At 46.7% G+C, this 13,859-nt stretch overlaps 5 protein-coding genes across 5 annotated transcripts; 2 read left to right on the plus strand and 3 right to left on the minus strand.

Moving 5' to 3' along the window:
- Positions 1-520: 520 nt before the first annotated feature.
- On the plus strand, positions 521-1,502 carry F5B22DRAFT_638978 (phosphoglycerate mutase; the record flags this gene model as incomplete). The annotated part of the gene is made up of 5 exons (XM_047977668.1): positions 521-560; positions 751-1,024; positions 1,097-1,202; positions 1,265-1,371; positions 1,424-1,502. The coding sequence occupies 5 exons, from the start codon at positions 521-523 to the stop codon at positions 1,500-1,502; spliced, it is 606 nt and encodes a 201-aa protein (XP_047826953.1).
- Positions 1,503-1,860: 358 nt separating this feature from the next.
- Positions 1,861-3,429, minus strand: F5B22DRAFT_659933 (uncharacterized protein; the record flags this gene model as incomplete). The annotated part of the gene is made up of 1 exon (XM_047980242.1): positions 1,861-3,429. The coding sequence occupies one exon, from the start codon at positions 3,427-3,429 to the stop codon at positions 1,861-1,863; it is 1,569 nt and encodes a 522-aa protein (XP_047826954.1).
- Positions 3,430-4,773: 1,344 nt separating this feature from the next.
- On the minus strand, positions 4,774-6,513 carry F5B22DRAFT_650367 (nucleotide-diphospho-sugar transferase; the record flags this gene model as incomplete). Its single annotated transcript, XM_047979306.1, has 5 exons — positions 4,774-5,115; positions 5,168-5,576; positions 5,628-5,714; positions 5,765-6,163; positions 6,227-6,513. 5 exons carry the CDS (start codon positions 6,511-6,513, stop codon positions 4,774-4,776), a joined length of 1,524 nt encoding a protein of 507 aa, XP_047826955.1.
- Positions 6,514-9,466: 2,953 nt separating this feature from the next.
- F5B22DRAFT_434308 (uncharacterized protein) lies at positions 9,467-10,779 on the plus strand. The gene has a single exon (XM_047971785.1). The coding sequence runs from the start codon at positions 9,665-9,667 to the stop codon at positions 10,274-10,276; it is 612 nt and encodes a 203-aa protein (XP_047826956.1). The 5' UTR covers positions 9,467-9,664; the 3' UTR covers positions 10,277-10,779.
- F5B22DRAFT_434307 (chitin synthase export chaperone) lies at positions 10,780-12,543 on the minus strand. Its single transcript, XM_047971784.1, has 3 exons — positions 12,184-12,543; positions 11,532-12,103; positions 10,780-11,465 (listed from the first exon to the last, which is right to left on the minus strand). The coding sequence occupies exons 1-3, from the start codon at positions 12,422-12,424 to the stop codon at positions 11,283-11,285; spliced, it is 996 nt and encodes a 331-aa protein (XP_047826957.1). The 5' UTR covers positions 12,425-12,543; the 3' UTR covers positions 10,780-11,282.
- Between the last annotated feature and the right edge of the window lie 1,316 nt (positions 12,544-13,859).

Below are 13,859 nucleotides of genomic sequence, written 5' to 3' on the forward strand. Positions count from 1 at the left end.
AAAATTATAATTAAAATACCTTTTAAAAGTTAATAATTATAAATTAATATATAAAAATTAATTTAAATCTTTCCTTTATTTAATAATTTATTATAAAAGCTATTTTTTATAAAGGTTAATAAAGCCTTTAATAAAAAGGTTAAAATTATTATATTTTTATAAATAAAAATTAAAGTATTAAAAGTTAAACTTTAAAAAAATATTAAGGTTAAATAAAAATTAATTAAAATAAGTTTTAATAATAACTTTATTTATATAATATATATATAAAAGGTAAAATATAAATTATTTAATTATTTAATATATATTAATAAAGCTATTAATTAATATATTTTAAAATATAAGGATATTAATATAAAAAAGGTTATTAAGGTTAAAAGTAATAGATTTAATTAAAAATATTAAAAAAAAGCATCGCAAATAATATATTCGTTGAGAAAATCGCTTTAAAAGTTGGGTAATTAGTAGGTAGGGGGGGTGGTCGTGAGGCAGGGTTTTTGCTTAGACATATCTGACCGCGATGCCACCACTCCTCGCGTCTTCCTATGCCGCCATGGTAAGTTGTGATGTAGTGATAGATGTGGACTCATGAATTCAGGAAACATGGTCTAGCATACGCCCTACATGGGGAGGGGTGTTTTCTAAGGGAGACGGAATGGATGATCAATGGACGGTACATAGGCATCACGGAGCTTGACTTGACGGAAAATGGCGTGAACTAGGTTCGCGGAAGCGGCACACTTCTTGTAGGCACGGGGAAACTAATCGACCCCGGCATCGCCGCCCGGGTTTTCGTGAGCCCTCGCAAGCGCGCGCAGACAACATACGGCCTTTTGTTTGGTTTTGATGTCTCCCATTCGCAGGTGGTGGCAGAGAAAGTCACGGTGACGGAAGAGACTGCAGATTGGAACTATGGTGACTACGAGGGACTTCTCACAAGCGAAATCCAAGATTACCGGCGAGCGAAAGGCCTAGATTCTGACTGCGACTGGGACATATGGCGAGACGGGTGCGAAGGCGAAGAGTATTCCCACTACGCATTTATGACTTTTACCTTATACATGGGAGTAATACTAAGCAATCTTTACGATGTTAGATCAGTGCAGGAAGTAACCAATCGCCTCGACCATCTTATTACGAAGATTAACGACATCCATCGCTCATGTATTATGCATGGAGAGGCTCCGGCTGATGTTGTTCTTGTAAGTTCCCAATGATCTGCGCTCCTGATTGTTTTGCTCACCTACCCTACGTATGGCACCAGCTGGCCCATGGACATATCTTGCGCACATTCGTCAAGCGCTGGCTCCGGATTCCGATGGCAGATCAATTCTCTATTATGATGCCTTCAGGTGCAATAGGAATTCTCAGGCAAGTCAGCACGGCCTAAACCTGGATGCCCGCTAACAGCTTTGCCTGCCAGTTATGACGATCATATGATCAACAAACCGGCTCTACTCGTTGGCTTAGCACCACAATCAGAAAAAGGCATTGCCAACTAAGTAAGGAAAGAGCAGAGCAGAATATTCATATATTAAATATAATATAACTAAAACTTTTTATTTTTATTTTTAATTTTAAAGGCTTTTATATTAATACTTTAATATTTATAGTTATAGTTATAATATTTTTATTTGTTAAGACTTAAATGTTAGTTTCATTTAGCAAGGTAACTAGTTAAAGCCTTTAAACTATAATTATATAAAAACCCTCACTAGAAACGAACATAAACTCAATAGAGGTATATTCAAGCTCAAGAGATGTCTATATAACAGTATCTTCCTAATAGTAAATTTACTCAAGCAACGATCCATAAAAACACTACAAGCCCCCTTTGCGTCACCGGCCACAATACTAGCCTTAGTTGTTTATAACTGATGGCGTAACTAGAGGGCTCTCAAGGGCAAAAAACAAGAGGCTAACGATATGATATAGAGCGACCCCTATAACAAACCTTGGGATAATCAACGCAACATACTTGGCAAGATCAAAAGCAATACGGCTGCCTATGGACCAGAATAGTCGTCTGACGTATACCCACATTACCCTAACGTTAATATAGGTAAATTTGAGGAGAGTGAGGCCATACAACCGATCGAGGTGGTCGTCGGCACCGCCATCATCGCCATCGTCACCTTCATCGTTTTGGGCATCACCTGCTCCATTGTCGTCTATATCGATAAGGATACCAACGTTTGGATCGTCGTTATTCAACCGGCCATTGTCTGGTATGCCGTCGTTTAGAGCGTTGTCTGGTGCGCCGTTATTTGCGCCGCCGTCGTCGGGACCATCGGGGTTCGGTCTGCCGTCATCTGGTACCCGTCTTACTGGCGGCGCTGGCGGAGCACGTGAAGGAAACAGGTAAGCAAAGAAGTCAATCGAGTCAAAAACCATCATTCCTAAACGGAAAATACCATCATCCGCTGCTGTGTAGAGTCTTGTGTCAATGATCCGACTAAAGCGGTTCAGGAATGCGATAGAGATGCTCAAGACCACTACCCACGCCGGCCACGAAAGAGGCAAGTAAAACATCAAAGTCGCGAGACGGAGATAGAAGAGCAAGGTCAATGCCAGAAGCACGTGGCCGACGGCAACGTTAGGCATAAGCTGAATATAGTAGATGGTGTTAAACTGGTACGGGTGCCCTTGGAAAGGGTATCTAGGTCGGCGAGTGAAGTTATTCATCATCACAACGAGCCTTCGGGCGAAAAGCGAGTGTATATACCACATTAGTCTAGAGTTATCGAGGAAATTCGGGCTTCGAGGTCCAAAATGCCTGCTGTAGCCATCGGGTTCTTGCCGACATATGGGGCACCGATATTCCTCCCCAGCATTGGCAATGACCATTCGAGCCTCCCAGTGGCTGATGATGCATTCCTCATGAAACGAGTGACGTACTATTTGGTCTCCCTGGCCAGGAACCCGGCAGTGTATATCGATAAGTTGTTCGTGGGGCGAGTCCTCCTGGCAGATAGCACACCTCTCAAAGGGATTGAATCGTTCAGGCAGCAATGCGCTGATTCTTGTAGGATGGTCCATATCACGGATAGCCTGATATGTTAACACGATGATTCCAATTGAGTAAAATAGAAACAAGACAGCTAAGGCGTACTCGAGAGCGAAAATACTCGGGGGTGCAATAATGAGGTAGAGCAATCGAGATAGGAGGGCTATCAAAGAAAATAACGCCACCACCATAGGCCAGTCTTCACGGAGCACATCTTTGAACCGGTAGGCGTTGGGGGCTGAAATGCCAAAACCTGTGTCCCGAACCTGCTGTCGATCTGGACGGAGATATGCGTGAATTGGGAGATCAGCGAGAACTACGGCTACTTTCCGTATCCACTGGGTATATGCCGTTATTTCGAGATACAACCTCCGTTCCAAATTGATGTAATGATTGATATTTATGTTCCCATTTCTATCCATGTTGACGTATTTTGCGATATATGCTGTAATGAAACGTATATTTATTTGGTTGTCGGTCCCGTTGCTGTTGTGAGTGTGGGAGCTGCAGTCCATAGACCTGCCCGCCCCTCCAGGGTAGATATAGGCATGAACAATTCATTGACGTTTGAAAGCATTGTTTAGGCTGAACAATGTAGAACAAACAACAGAAACCATATGAACAAGGAGATTGTCTTGCAGCACCGCTTGACCTTCGCCTTCGGTCAAACGGGTGCACTTGTTCATGTTGGGCGCCGGATAATTAGCTTTGAGCCCTCCACAAACAAAGTAGGAGGTTCAGATAACCTCCTACAATTAGCTATAGTATTTCTGTATCACAGACTCTCAATCTGGATATCTAGGAATCTAATAATCCTGTGACTAAACATAGCATTCCTTGACTAAATTGCTGTCGCGCACATCCTACCAAGAGCGGGCGTCGCGGATACCAGACTGTGAGCACATCACTATTTCTGGATTCCCCTAACTTAAGAGCGTAGCTAGATCTGTAGTCCTTTGCATTTAAATCTGCATTTATTAGCTATCTGTAAGCGCAGTTATCTGCAGCCCACATTTGGTACACTATAAACTCAAGGCCTATATAGCTTCATATCTACTGCACCTTACTCTTCCACTAGGCAAATCCTCACTTTCGGAGTGAAATTAGTTGGCACCATTTTCATCTCCCTTCCATCACCCACTTATCCGTTCTGTGGGTGGTAAGTTGGACAAACCAACTTTCTATGCTCAAATACTGTAATTGAATGTCTGCCTCCATTTACTAGCAATGAAAGCTAGGTATCCTGCATGCTTACTTAAACATAGTGAGCATGGAAACGATCGAATGACCAAGCGGAGGAGAGTCAACTTGCTCTTCCACACAATTATCATTCCTCATACCGGAGAATTTATGGCTCAAACGGAGGAACAGACTGCAATATGCAACCAGATAATTCGTGACAATGTGTGATTATTATGTATGTGTAATATCAAGCCCAGTATATATATGTGAAGCAACATTAGCAGCTTCTTTGCACCATCTACACGTACAAATCCGTAGACCCCGCTGACGCCTGTAGAGTTAACGGACCCAAGTCCCAAGTTCAATAACCCAAATCGTAACCCTGGATCTCATACAACCTTCTCCGCTTGTAAAGAGGGCCGTCATAAATAAGGTTTGTCTGTGACCATGGATGGTGATGTGCTCGTCCCATCTCGGCCCAAAAATGGGGTGTATCTACCTCCAGAGACGCTTTTATGAGCTGACTAGGAGGTTCGTGATAGTTTGTAACTGGCGGAGATCGTTTCGGTGACTATTACGTATGCCTAAGGGCTTTGCCAGCCACCAGCGACGTCGACCCACTCGGCCAGGCAGGATCCCTCCTTACCCTCAACATCAACGATGTCTGTGTCACAGCGGCAGCGGCATCCAACACCGTTCTCTTTCTCCTCATCCCATTGTTCCCAGTAGTCATCTTCCTCAATGCGATACTTCTCATCAGTTGTGGTCATCTCAAGATAAGGCTCTCGAGGTAACTGTCGAGCTGGAGCATTGGCTGGACAGTGTTGGATAGTGGTATGTCGGTAACCGAAGTCACGGAAGTAGTGAATGTCACGCGGAGCTAGCAACACGCCAGCCGCTAGAGAGTGAATAGGGGCATCCCCCCACTGTATAAATGATTAGCCTATGACCTTGAATTAAAATTATGTGAGAACGTACTCTTTCCATCCAAAAACCTCCACTACGATCCATCATCTCGAAAAAGTCTTCGTACTCTTGGCTTCGGAACCAACTCAGCTTAGCAATTTCAAAGTTGGACCAGAAATGACACATGTTGTAATTCTCGCCCTCCATAGCTTCAGGGTCGATCTCGGGCAAGCCGCGACCTGGTTCAGCTCGTAGAATTTCCTCTGGTAGCGGCGGCTTGTAATTGGGATCATCTTCGGGACGAGATTGCGGCTCCCTTGGCTCGACAAACATCTCCCAGAGACCTTGGGAGGTAATGTTGTTAATGCGCTTGTATGCAGAAGCGTAGCGGAATATGTTGGGTACGGTTTCTCGGAGTTCTTTCACGGCAATGGTAAAGCCATAAGTCTTGTTATTTTCAATCATCTTCAAGAAGGGATCGCTTCAATGAATTAGCAACAGAGAAGAACATAGGCAGCTTAGCCGAACGTACTAGGTAATGTCACAGAAATACTTGATCTCAGGCTCCAACCGCCAGTACCATTCGTACTTTGCAAGGAGAGGGTGCTTGTAAAAGAATCTAACACATCGTTAGCAAGCATCTTTGATCACTAGCTCGTCGTTACGCACCCTGAATAAAATCGGCACATGGCGTGATAACTTTCTAGACCACCGTACATGACGGCGGCGTCACCCTGTTTAGCGATACCCTCCTTTGCAATTTTAGGATCAATCCAGTCAGGATAACCCCACATCTCCGGGCCAACCTTGCCGAACTCGACAGAGGCAGAAGTGTAGTTGCGGACTGTATCCTTGAACGTCTGGTTGAAATCTCCATCGTTCAGAAAGACGTATGGGTAATGGTACCATCGGTTAAAATGACGCTCAATGGACTTGATTGACTGAATTACACCTTCTAGTTCTTTGTTTCGTGCAAGTACTACAAAAGCAGCATTTGCCCGAGGTTTCGACGTGTCTGGTTCCAGACAGCCAGTCACGAAGACCTTGTCATGTTCCTCGCTAATTTTTCTGTTGGCCCCACTATATCAGCAAAATACGTCAAACAATGCATTGAGATCGACGATGGCATACCGAATGGCTGGCGGAGAGCCGGCGGGAATTAATATCCGCCCAGGAGAACTTGGATGCCTCACAAATAGCACCAGTATCAGTATCAGGACAATGCATGGGAAGAGCACAACAACTCCCAGAGGCACAGAAATACTCGAGTTTCCCCTCAGCCGAAGCGGCCTTCGTAAGAAAGCGAGACGCGCTTGCAGCTGGTGTCGACGATTATGCCTTTTCTCGTCAGTCGTGGGCAGCGGGGAGGCGCCGCCCGGGGAGGGCACGCGGCGATACGCGCGTCTTATGATATCCATGATGTAGTCGGCAGTACAAAACAGGATTCGAAACTCCCTATATGATGCAGGTCTATGCACGCGTCGCGTGCCGTGTGGTCTACTCGATGCTCAATTATAACGTGGACGTATGTTTCATATACAATATACGCTTGAGCAAGGTTGGGGGACTGTGCAAGTTTGCTCCAGTGAGATAACAGCTGGTTATGATGCGTCTATGTCGGGGGCTTGCATGCGAATGGTAGGACGAGGGAAGCGTAGACCTGAACCGCAAAGTCAAGCAATAGTATCAAACAAGGCCGCGCCGTATCTCTATCCGCGCTGACTGCCTCAAAAGATGACACGGAAGCTTGAAGATGCGCCGTCCTGCTTGGTTATCGTGAAATCGAGCGAGTAACGAGCGACAAGGGAATGTCCCTAAATGCAGCAATGATTGGCGAACGGAGCCAGCGACTGGGATACAGGTTCGAGGCGGGCGGGCGTGTCTGGAAGACGGTTGTCGGAGAGACTTCAGCTGATAGATAGGAGGACGACAGCAGAAATGTCAGACGAGGGTAGGAGCAACGATCTGGTTGATTGCCCGCTACCAGCTGCTCAGAGCTTCATCTGGAGCTGATGGCAGAGACCAGCAAGAGGCAATCAACGATCAACACTGCTGCACAGCCCAGTAGTTTTGGGTAGAATTATCGTCGTGGTCGTGGTGGTGAAAAATGGGGAAATCAAGGGAAAAGGTCGACGAGACTTGGCTTGTGCAAAAATAATGGAAATGAGACAAGACAAATAGTGTATTGGGGGCCCGGGGGGCGGATGATAGCATGGGACTGGTCTGGAATGGGAAAAGGGCGAACGCGGATTTTCAGCTGTCTTGTTCTTCTGGACAATGTTTAGGTAATCGCCGTTAACGTTTAGCAGATGGCCACACGCAATCGCTAACAGTAGACACCTGTCAGTACAGTGCCGGTCCTGGTATCGTCACAGACAACGCACTGTGCATCGTACTGGAGGGGCCACATTGGAGCAGAATTGGAGGGACAGATAGAGAGGCGACAGGCAGAAGACGGAATAGGGGCAGGTCAGGTCCAGAAGCATCGACCCGCTTATTGTGCATGGAGCCTCCGACAGAATCTGAACAGAATCTGCTCCAACACTTCCCTAGTACGGTACCTATGTAATTACCGGTGTTCCTAGACAAGCTGACTCAAGTCTAGCCAATGATACCAAGCCATTCCGAGGGGAACGGCTCGTGTTGGAAAATTGCCCAGAAACTAGTACACATGTACGTAATCAGTCGACTCGGTATTCCAAGATGTGGATCCCTTATCGTGGTGTTGTGTCGGTACTTATACCAGGCTCTGTATCAGTTCTGCTCTTTGGTCCGTACTCTGTCCGTACCTAGGCAAGGGCGTACAGCCTCAGGTATGGTAGTCCCACCGTTCTAATAATAGATGCGATACTGGACAACATTGCTCAGTGCTGTTTAAACATACCAGAACTTGGATATGTACAGGCGGGTTAGCTGGGATGTGGCACGCAAAGCCTGAGTCTAAGCTTAGTATCCCGGGTCTTCAAACGTGTTAGAAACGTGCTTTCTCTAGATGCTTATATAATCATTCCAAGTTTCGCCAAGTGGTCGTCCCGTCGACGGGTCAAAGGGGCACTTTTGCATCATATCTTCTGATTGAAACCAATGTTGTCTGATTGGTGGGTGCGCTGAGACAAGATGCTGACCATACATGTACTCCGGTCAAGTTAGTACATCTTCAACGAGCCTCAAGCCTTACTCGTGCAGGCCACAGAATCTGGTTGCCTTGTTTACGCATGTAGGTATGTAGCTTCTTCACCTACCCCGGAGAGACCGGAGCCGGCTCTACTCACTGAGGCCTCTGCGCAACAGGGCGTTTTAATAATATGTATCAATAGGCTACGTTGGTAAGCTTGAACGATTGTTCGAGATCCGATAGACAGCAAACATATTCAGGCGTACACTACGTATTCAATCAGTTTGATGAAGCCTAGCATGTCTTGTAAGTGAGACGATTTCAACCAACAAACCTCTCCGTCCGCAGAGTAGGCAGAAGTCTATATGTAGACTTGCATTTATTCGGAGCCTACATAAAAATTCTTGGAGTTGTAGCGTGGTTAAGATCCCATTGCGGCAGCAGACGCTCATGAACGTGTACCGCAGAATACTTCTACTCCGCAGCACCCTTTGTCGACCTACAGATTGTCTATTAGAGAGTTCAACGGCATGTTAAGGGACAAGTTGGTCTGAATTCCATCTTCGAGCAACATAAGTCTCAATGCGAACTCACAAGATGCCGTGAGTGGTTGATAGCATTAGTGTCATGCCTTCTTGTTGACGGATCAACTACCTACCTTTCAACATCAGAATTGCATGAGTCTCATGCAACCTTATAATAGAAATGCGATGTCTGATCAATCGTTAGCCATCAGTAGCGTCTTGGGCATGAACGCGGCCAACCTACACGTATACATCACGTTCCGCGCCCGTGGCACCGGCAACTAACACAGGGGTATTCCGTGGCCTGGGTGCCATTCACTATAACGGCTGACGAATTGCACAGACCAAGAGCAAATACTAGAAATTTGCAGGCATTGGCAGGCTGTTCATCAGCAGCGATAATCACGACGATATAGGATATTCGTGCTGAAGAAAGCAGATGACACTGTGAGTTGTAGAGCAAGTTTACTTGAAGACACGTGCTATATAATATAGGTATACGCTTATTTGGTACGTTAGTTGATCGTTCTTGCATCAGAGATTAGACAATACCATACAGATCTCTAGTCAAACTCGACTGAGTCTTATATTCAAAACTCATGAAATGGATGTCATCTTCATAGCAGAGCCAAGAGCGCAGCCAAATCAGGGACAGTAAACCTAACCCACGGCTAATTCCTTAGCGGACCCATAGCAGCTACCTACAGAGGCCTAGGTCCCCACCTAAGACAGCTCAACAGGGACGTCGGCAACTCTTTCGCATCCATTAAAAGATTCAAATATGTAGCATCACAATACACCTCTGATCAAATACCTTTTTTCTCTAGCACAAGAAACCAGAGTACTCAGAAGATTTCGCGCAAGCTCAATTACACGCGCTAGCATCTTTCCAATCCTGTACATAACGCAAGCGACCAAAAGCAACCGACAATGTCGCAAAAAATCACTTCCAAAAACCTAACCTACGACAACTCTCTTCCCCCATTCCTAGCGCGCCTCCGCGGGCAAGCCACAGCACACAGCGGGCCCGACCCCATCCTCGCAGCGCATCGACGGCCAGGGCAGAAGCGGTCCGCCTCAGAAGAAGCCGAAGACGCGCCCGTGGTCGTGGACGAAGCAGGCAACGTGATATCCTTTCCTGAAGAAGACGAGAAACCAGAGACCAGGGAAGAGAACGGCAAATCAGATACCAACACACAAAATGACGAGGAGAGCGCTCTCGCCCAGGGCAAAGAGAAGGAAAAGGAGAAAGTAGCTGGTATAGGCGGTTCTCGCAAGCGCAAAGTAGGCCGCGTGATCGGCGAGCAGCAGCACTCAGACGACGAGAAGATGAGAACGACGAAGAAGAAGAACGGCAATGTCGACGACGACATAGCGAAGGCCAGCGCAGAAGTGCGCAACCTCATCGGCGACGGCGGGCCCGACCCAGCAAAGGCGCTAATTGAGAAGCCAAAGGAGGCGCCACAGAAGACCGTCAAGAGCACCAAGAAGAAACCTGCGAAGAAGATCAAGCTCAGCTTCGGCGATGACGACGGCGAATGAGGTCTCCTACTCAAGCTGTATCGCTATTAAAAGTAGGCCAGCTACTACATGTGTCGACCTCTATCCGTTTCGAAAATCGCAGGGAACAGCGCGTTAATGCCTTGATTCTCGTAAGACGAGAGGCTCACCGTTGACGACACTGACCGACCTGGCCAATTGGCCCGGTACGAAGCAACTACGCTATTCCACCGCCGCATTCGCGATTTAGCATAGGCTAGATACACCACAGCGCGTTTCGCGGAAAGGAGACGACACAGCGTCGGCTCTAACCAGGCAGAAGACTAGTGATAGCATGGAGCCGCATTTAGAGGCGCCGATAACTAATGTTCCATAACCTGTCTGCTCTCGTGGATCCAGATGAATGGAACAGCAGGCTCATGGTGTTTGGCAGACACCTTCAGCCAGGACACTAGGTAGTGTTAATAGCTAATTTCTTAGCCCGTTGCGAGTAGATCATACGATTCACCGAATGAAGTTCTACCTAGATCCCAAGTGTAAGCGGTAGTTTCATGGTCTTACTTTGTGGGATATGGAGGCTAAGAAAGCTGTTTCGCAGCTTGCAGGTTGACACCAAGTCGTGCTGGCCGAATTTCGGCATCTTTCAATTTGAAAAATTAGTAGCATGATGATTTAGTAGCTAGTCTAGAATGCTGTTTCCCACGACTGGGCAATTTCTTGATGCAAAGCAAGATTAAGACATAATTCGCTCCTAGCTCTAAAATGCCGTAGCATGTGAAGCTATATACAATGTTATTACTACCGCTATTGATTTCAAGTGCCATTGTGCCCAGTCCAGTGCATAAATCCGACCATGCCAGCAGCTGATACAGGGTTGCAGTTAAGAATATTAAGTATACCCCTGTTTCCTCACCAAAATGAGTATTCTTCCCATAAACCTATTCCAAAAACGCCTTGCGAATGCATTCAAATACTTCGTATCGTCTTCACAGTTCGATCAGACCATGTCACCTTCTTTAGTTCCAGATAGTCGCCGCAGCCGGTATTTCTAGTAGCGGGATCCTCGGTTGGGGGAGTATGAGTGATCATAAGAACTTGAGTGGGCATATGGATCATCGACGTATACAGTAGTGCGTCGATCTTCCTCTGGGAGCAGCTCCTTGACTTCCCAGTTGTTCATCCGCGTTCCAACGGAGAACTCAAGATCCTCTTTAGTGATAGAATCCCAGTACTATCAATGGAATTAGTTTCATATATCAGTCGAGTTTTTTTTTTTTTTTTTTTTAGGAAAACGTACCTTGTAGATCATCATGACTGCAAGTAGATTGCCGACAGTAGCGAAAAGCAGACCGTCAATGTAGTGACTCGTGTTGTTACAGATGGTTGTGCTAACGGCATAGAGCAGGACTTGTCCGACGACAAAAAAGAAGACACCGAAAGCAATGTGTCCAAGGGGCCATTGATCCTCCAAAGTTCGAACCACAAGCAGAACCTGTAGAGCAACATAGATGACAAGCTGGACGCCATTTAATAGATAGACCACTGCAAATAGGCCTACAGTGTTGGTTGGTCCAAGTCCGGCCCAGCCTTTGAAGGTGGCCAACGAAACAAAGAACGAGATAAGCCAGGCGGCAAACGAGCAGAGTCGAAGCATCCAAAGTGATAAGGGCGTGCCATCTTCGTACAGTTGAAAGCCGACAAATCCGTTGATGAGGAGGCAGGTAATCAGAGCTGATGAAAATCCTGTTTGTATGGCGACGAAGTAAGGATACGGCTCAGAGCCCACAGGAACAACACCGGCGTCAATGATGAGTGACAGTACTGTTAGGGTTAGAAAGAGGTAGAAGAATGTAAGAATCTCTTTGCGACCTATTAAACACAATCATGTTCGTTAGCCACTGATAATTCGACTGTGCATCGATACATGTGGACATCCAAGGAAAACCTACCGACAGCTGTGAACTTGCCCCGTATGTGCAAGATCATGACAACCGTCATGGCCAAGGCGATGATATGCAGGAAGCTGGACGCGCCCTGGAATATAATGGTATTCGCAAGTTCGATATTTCGCGCGAAGCAGTCCGTCTCGATGCCAACACCGCTGGAGAGGGACGTCACGGGGCCGACAGAAGCACATAGCGGCAAAGGCGCCGTATGGCAGATGTCGGTGAAGTCACCGAAGCCTCCCATCTCGTCACCCTTGCGATCCCGACAGGGTGGAGGTAGTTTGGTTCAAACGCACAACGCGACGGGAAGTAGGGTGATTGAAACGATCGTGGGCCGGGGTGTTTTCCGTCGATAGAGCGTAGCGTAAAGGCACAGGCGACGATAGATATAGATGTAAATGGTATAGCGATGGAATCAATGATACAGGTAGATGGTGCCGATGGTAGTAGTGATGGTGTAGCCGGCAGAACGAACGGTGGACGATGTCAGTGACTCGGGGGTCGGTATTATTATTGGCTATTATGGTTTGTCTCGGAACGAGTGACTATGAAACAGGCGATGGGTTGGCTGCTTTGGATGCGTCACGCCATCGATGGATGAATGCAAATGGCGGGCTGGAGAGCAAAAGCAGCGAGGGAGGTGGGCTGGCTGTCTTGTTGCTCTGCCAGAAACAGGCTGGGGCTGATGGAGACAGGACGCCTGGACAGAAGCTGGAGCCAGAAGCTAAAACGCTGAAGTTGGCGATGGGTGTCTGGGAAATCTGGTTGCCGTGGAAAAGGGTCAAAAAGTGGGGTGCCATTCCCGATGAGGGCTGTCAGAGGCTGTCAGGTGCTTGTCAGATGCTGTCAACTACCCGAGCGGGCAGGAGGGAAAAAAATCATCAATGGGTCTGTCTTGTCAGACTCTCGTGTTCACAATATGGTGCCATTCCTTTTTCGGCCAGAGCTTGATTCGCTTTTGGCCTAGCTTGAATCGGATAATGCGTAGTGGAGAATGCTGGGACTCTAAGCCAAATTAGGAAGAGCATTGAAACTTTACACTGAAGCATCAATGGCCGCTAATTCAGGAAGCAACATGGCATCATCAATGACCTCTTCGCAGATCAACCTCACTCTAACTTTCCGATACCTACGATCTATATTAATAAGTAAGCGGGTTGAAGCTTTGCATGGGCAGCCAATACCGTTTGTGACGTTATTCATTATACTTCGTCGCCCGCACCTGGAATCATGGGCACCTAGGTTTGGAGTCTATGTACGGCTATGGCTTGTAGTCAACGACGGCACAAAGAGCGAAATACCTATACAAGAGGCGCCAAGAGGGGACACGACGTCTAAATAGTCGGGGGGTTTTCGATAGATACCTATTGGTGACTACACAATGAAGATAGATTATATGGATGTATGTACATTATAGTTAGCTGTGGAAGCATATGCGATAACTCCTCCAACTGGTCCTAACCCGCCATCGATGCGTAACAGGGACAGCCATCGCCAGCAATGCGCATCATATCGCCTGAAGATCATTACTAGCACGTATAGAGGCATATTTGGGGTAATCTCACCCCAGGCGTTGATCATCTCGATGGACGCCTGACTCTGATATCATTGCGATGAGGGGTTCGTTGGCGACCCGTGACGTTTGACTAATGAGAATGCCAGCCTACATAGTATATATG

The sequence above is a fragment of the Xylaria bambusicola genome (genome assembly GCF_022495145.1).
Source record: "Xylaria bambusicola strain CBS 139988 unplaced genomic scaffold F5B22scaffold_53, whole genome shotgun sequence".
NCBI lineage: Eukaryota > Fungi > Ascomycota > Sordariomycetes > Xylariales > Xylariaceae > Xylaria > Xylaria bambusicola.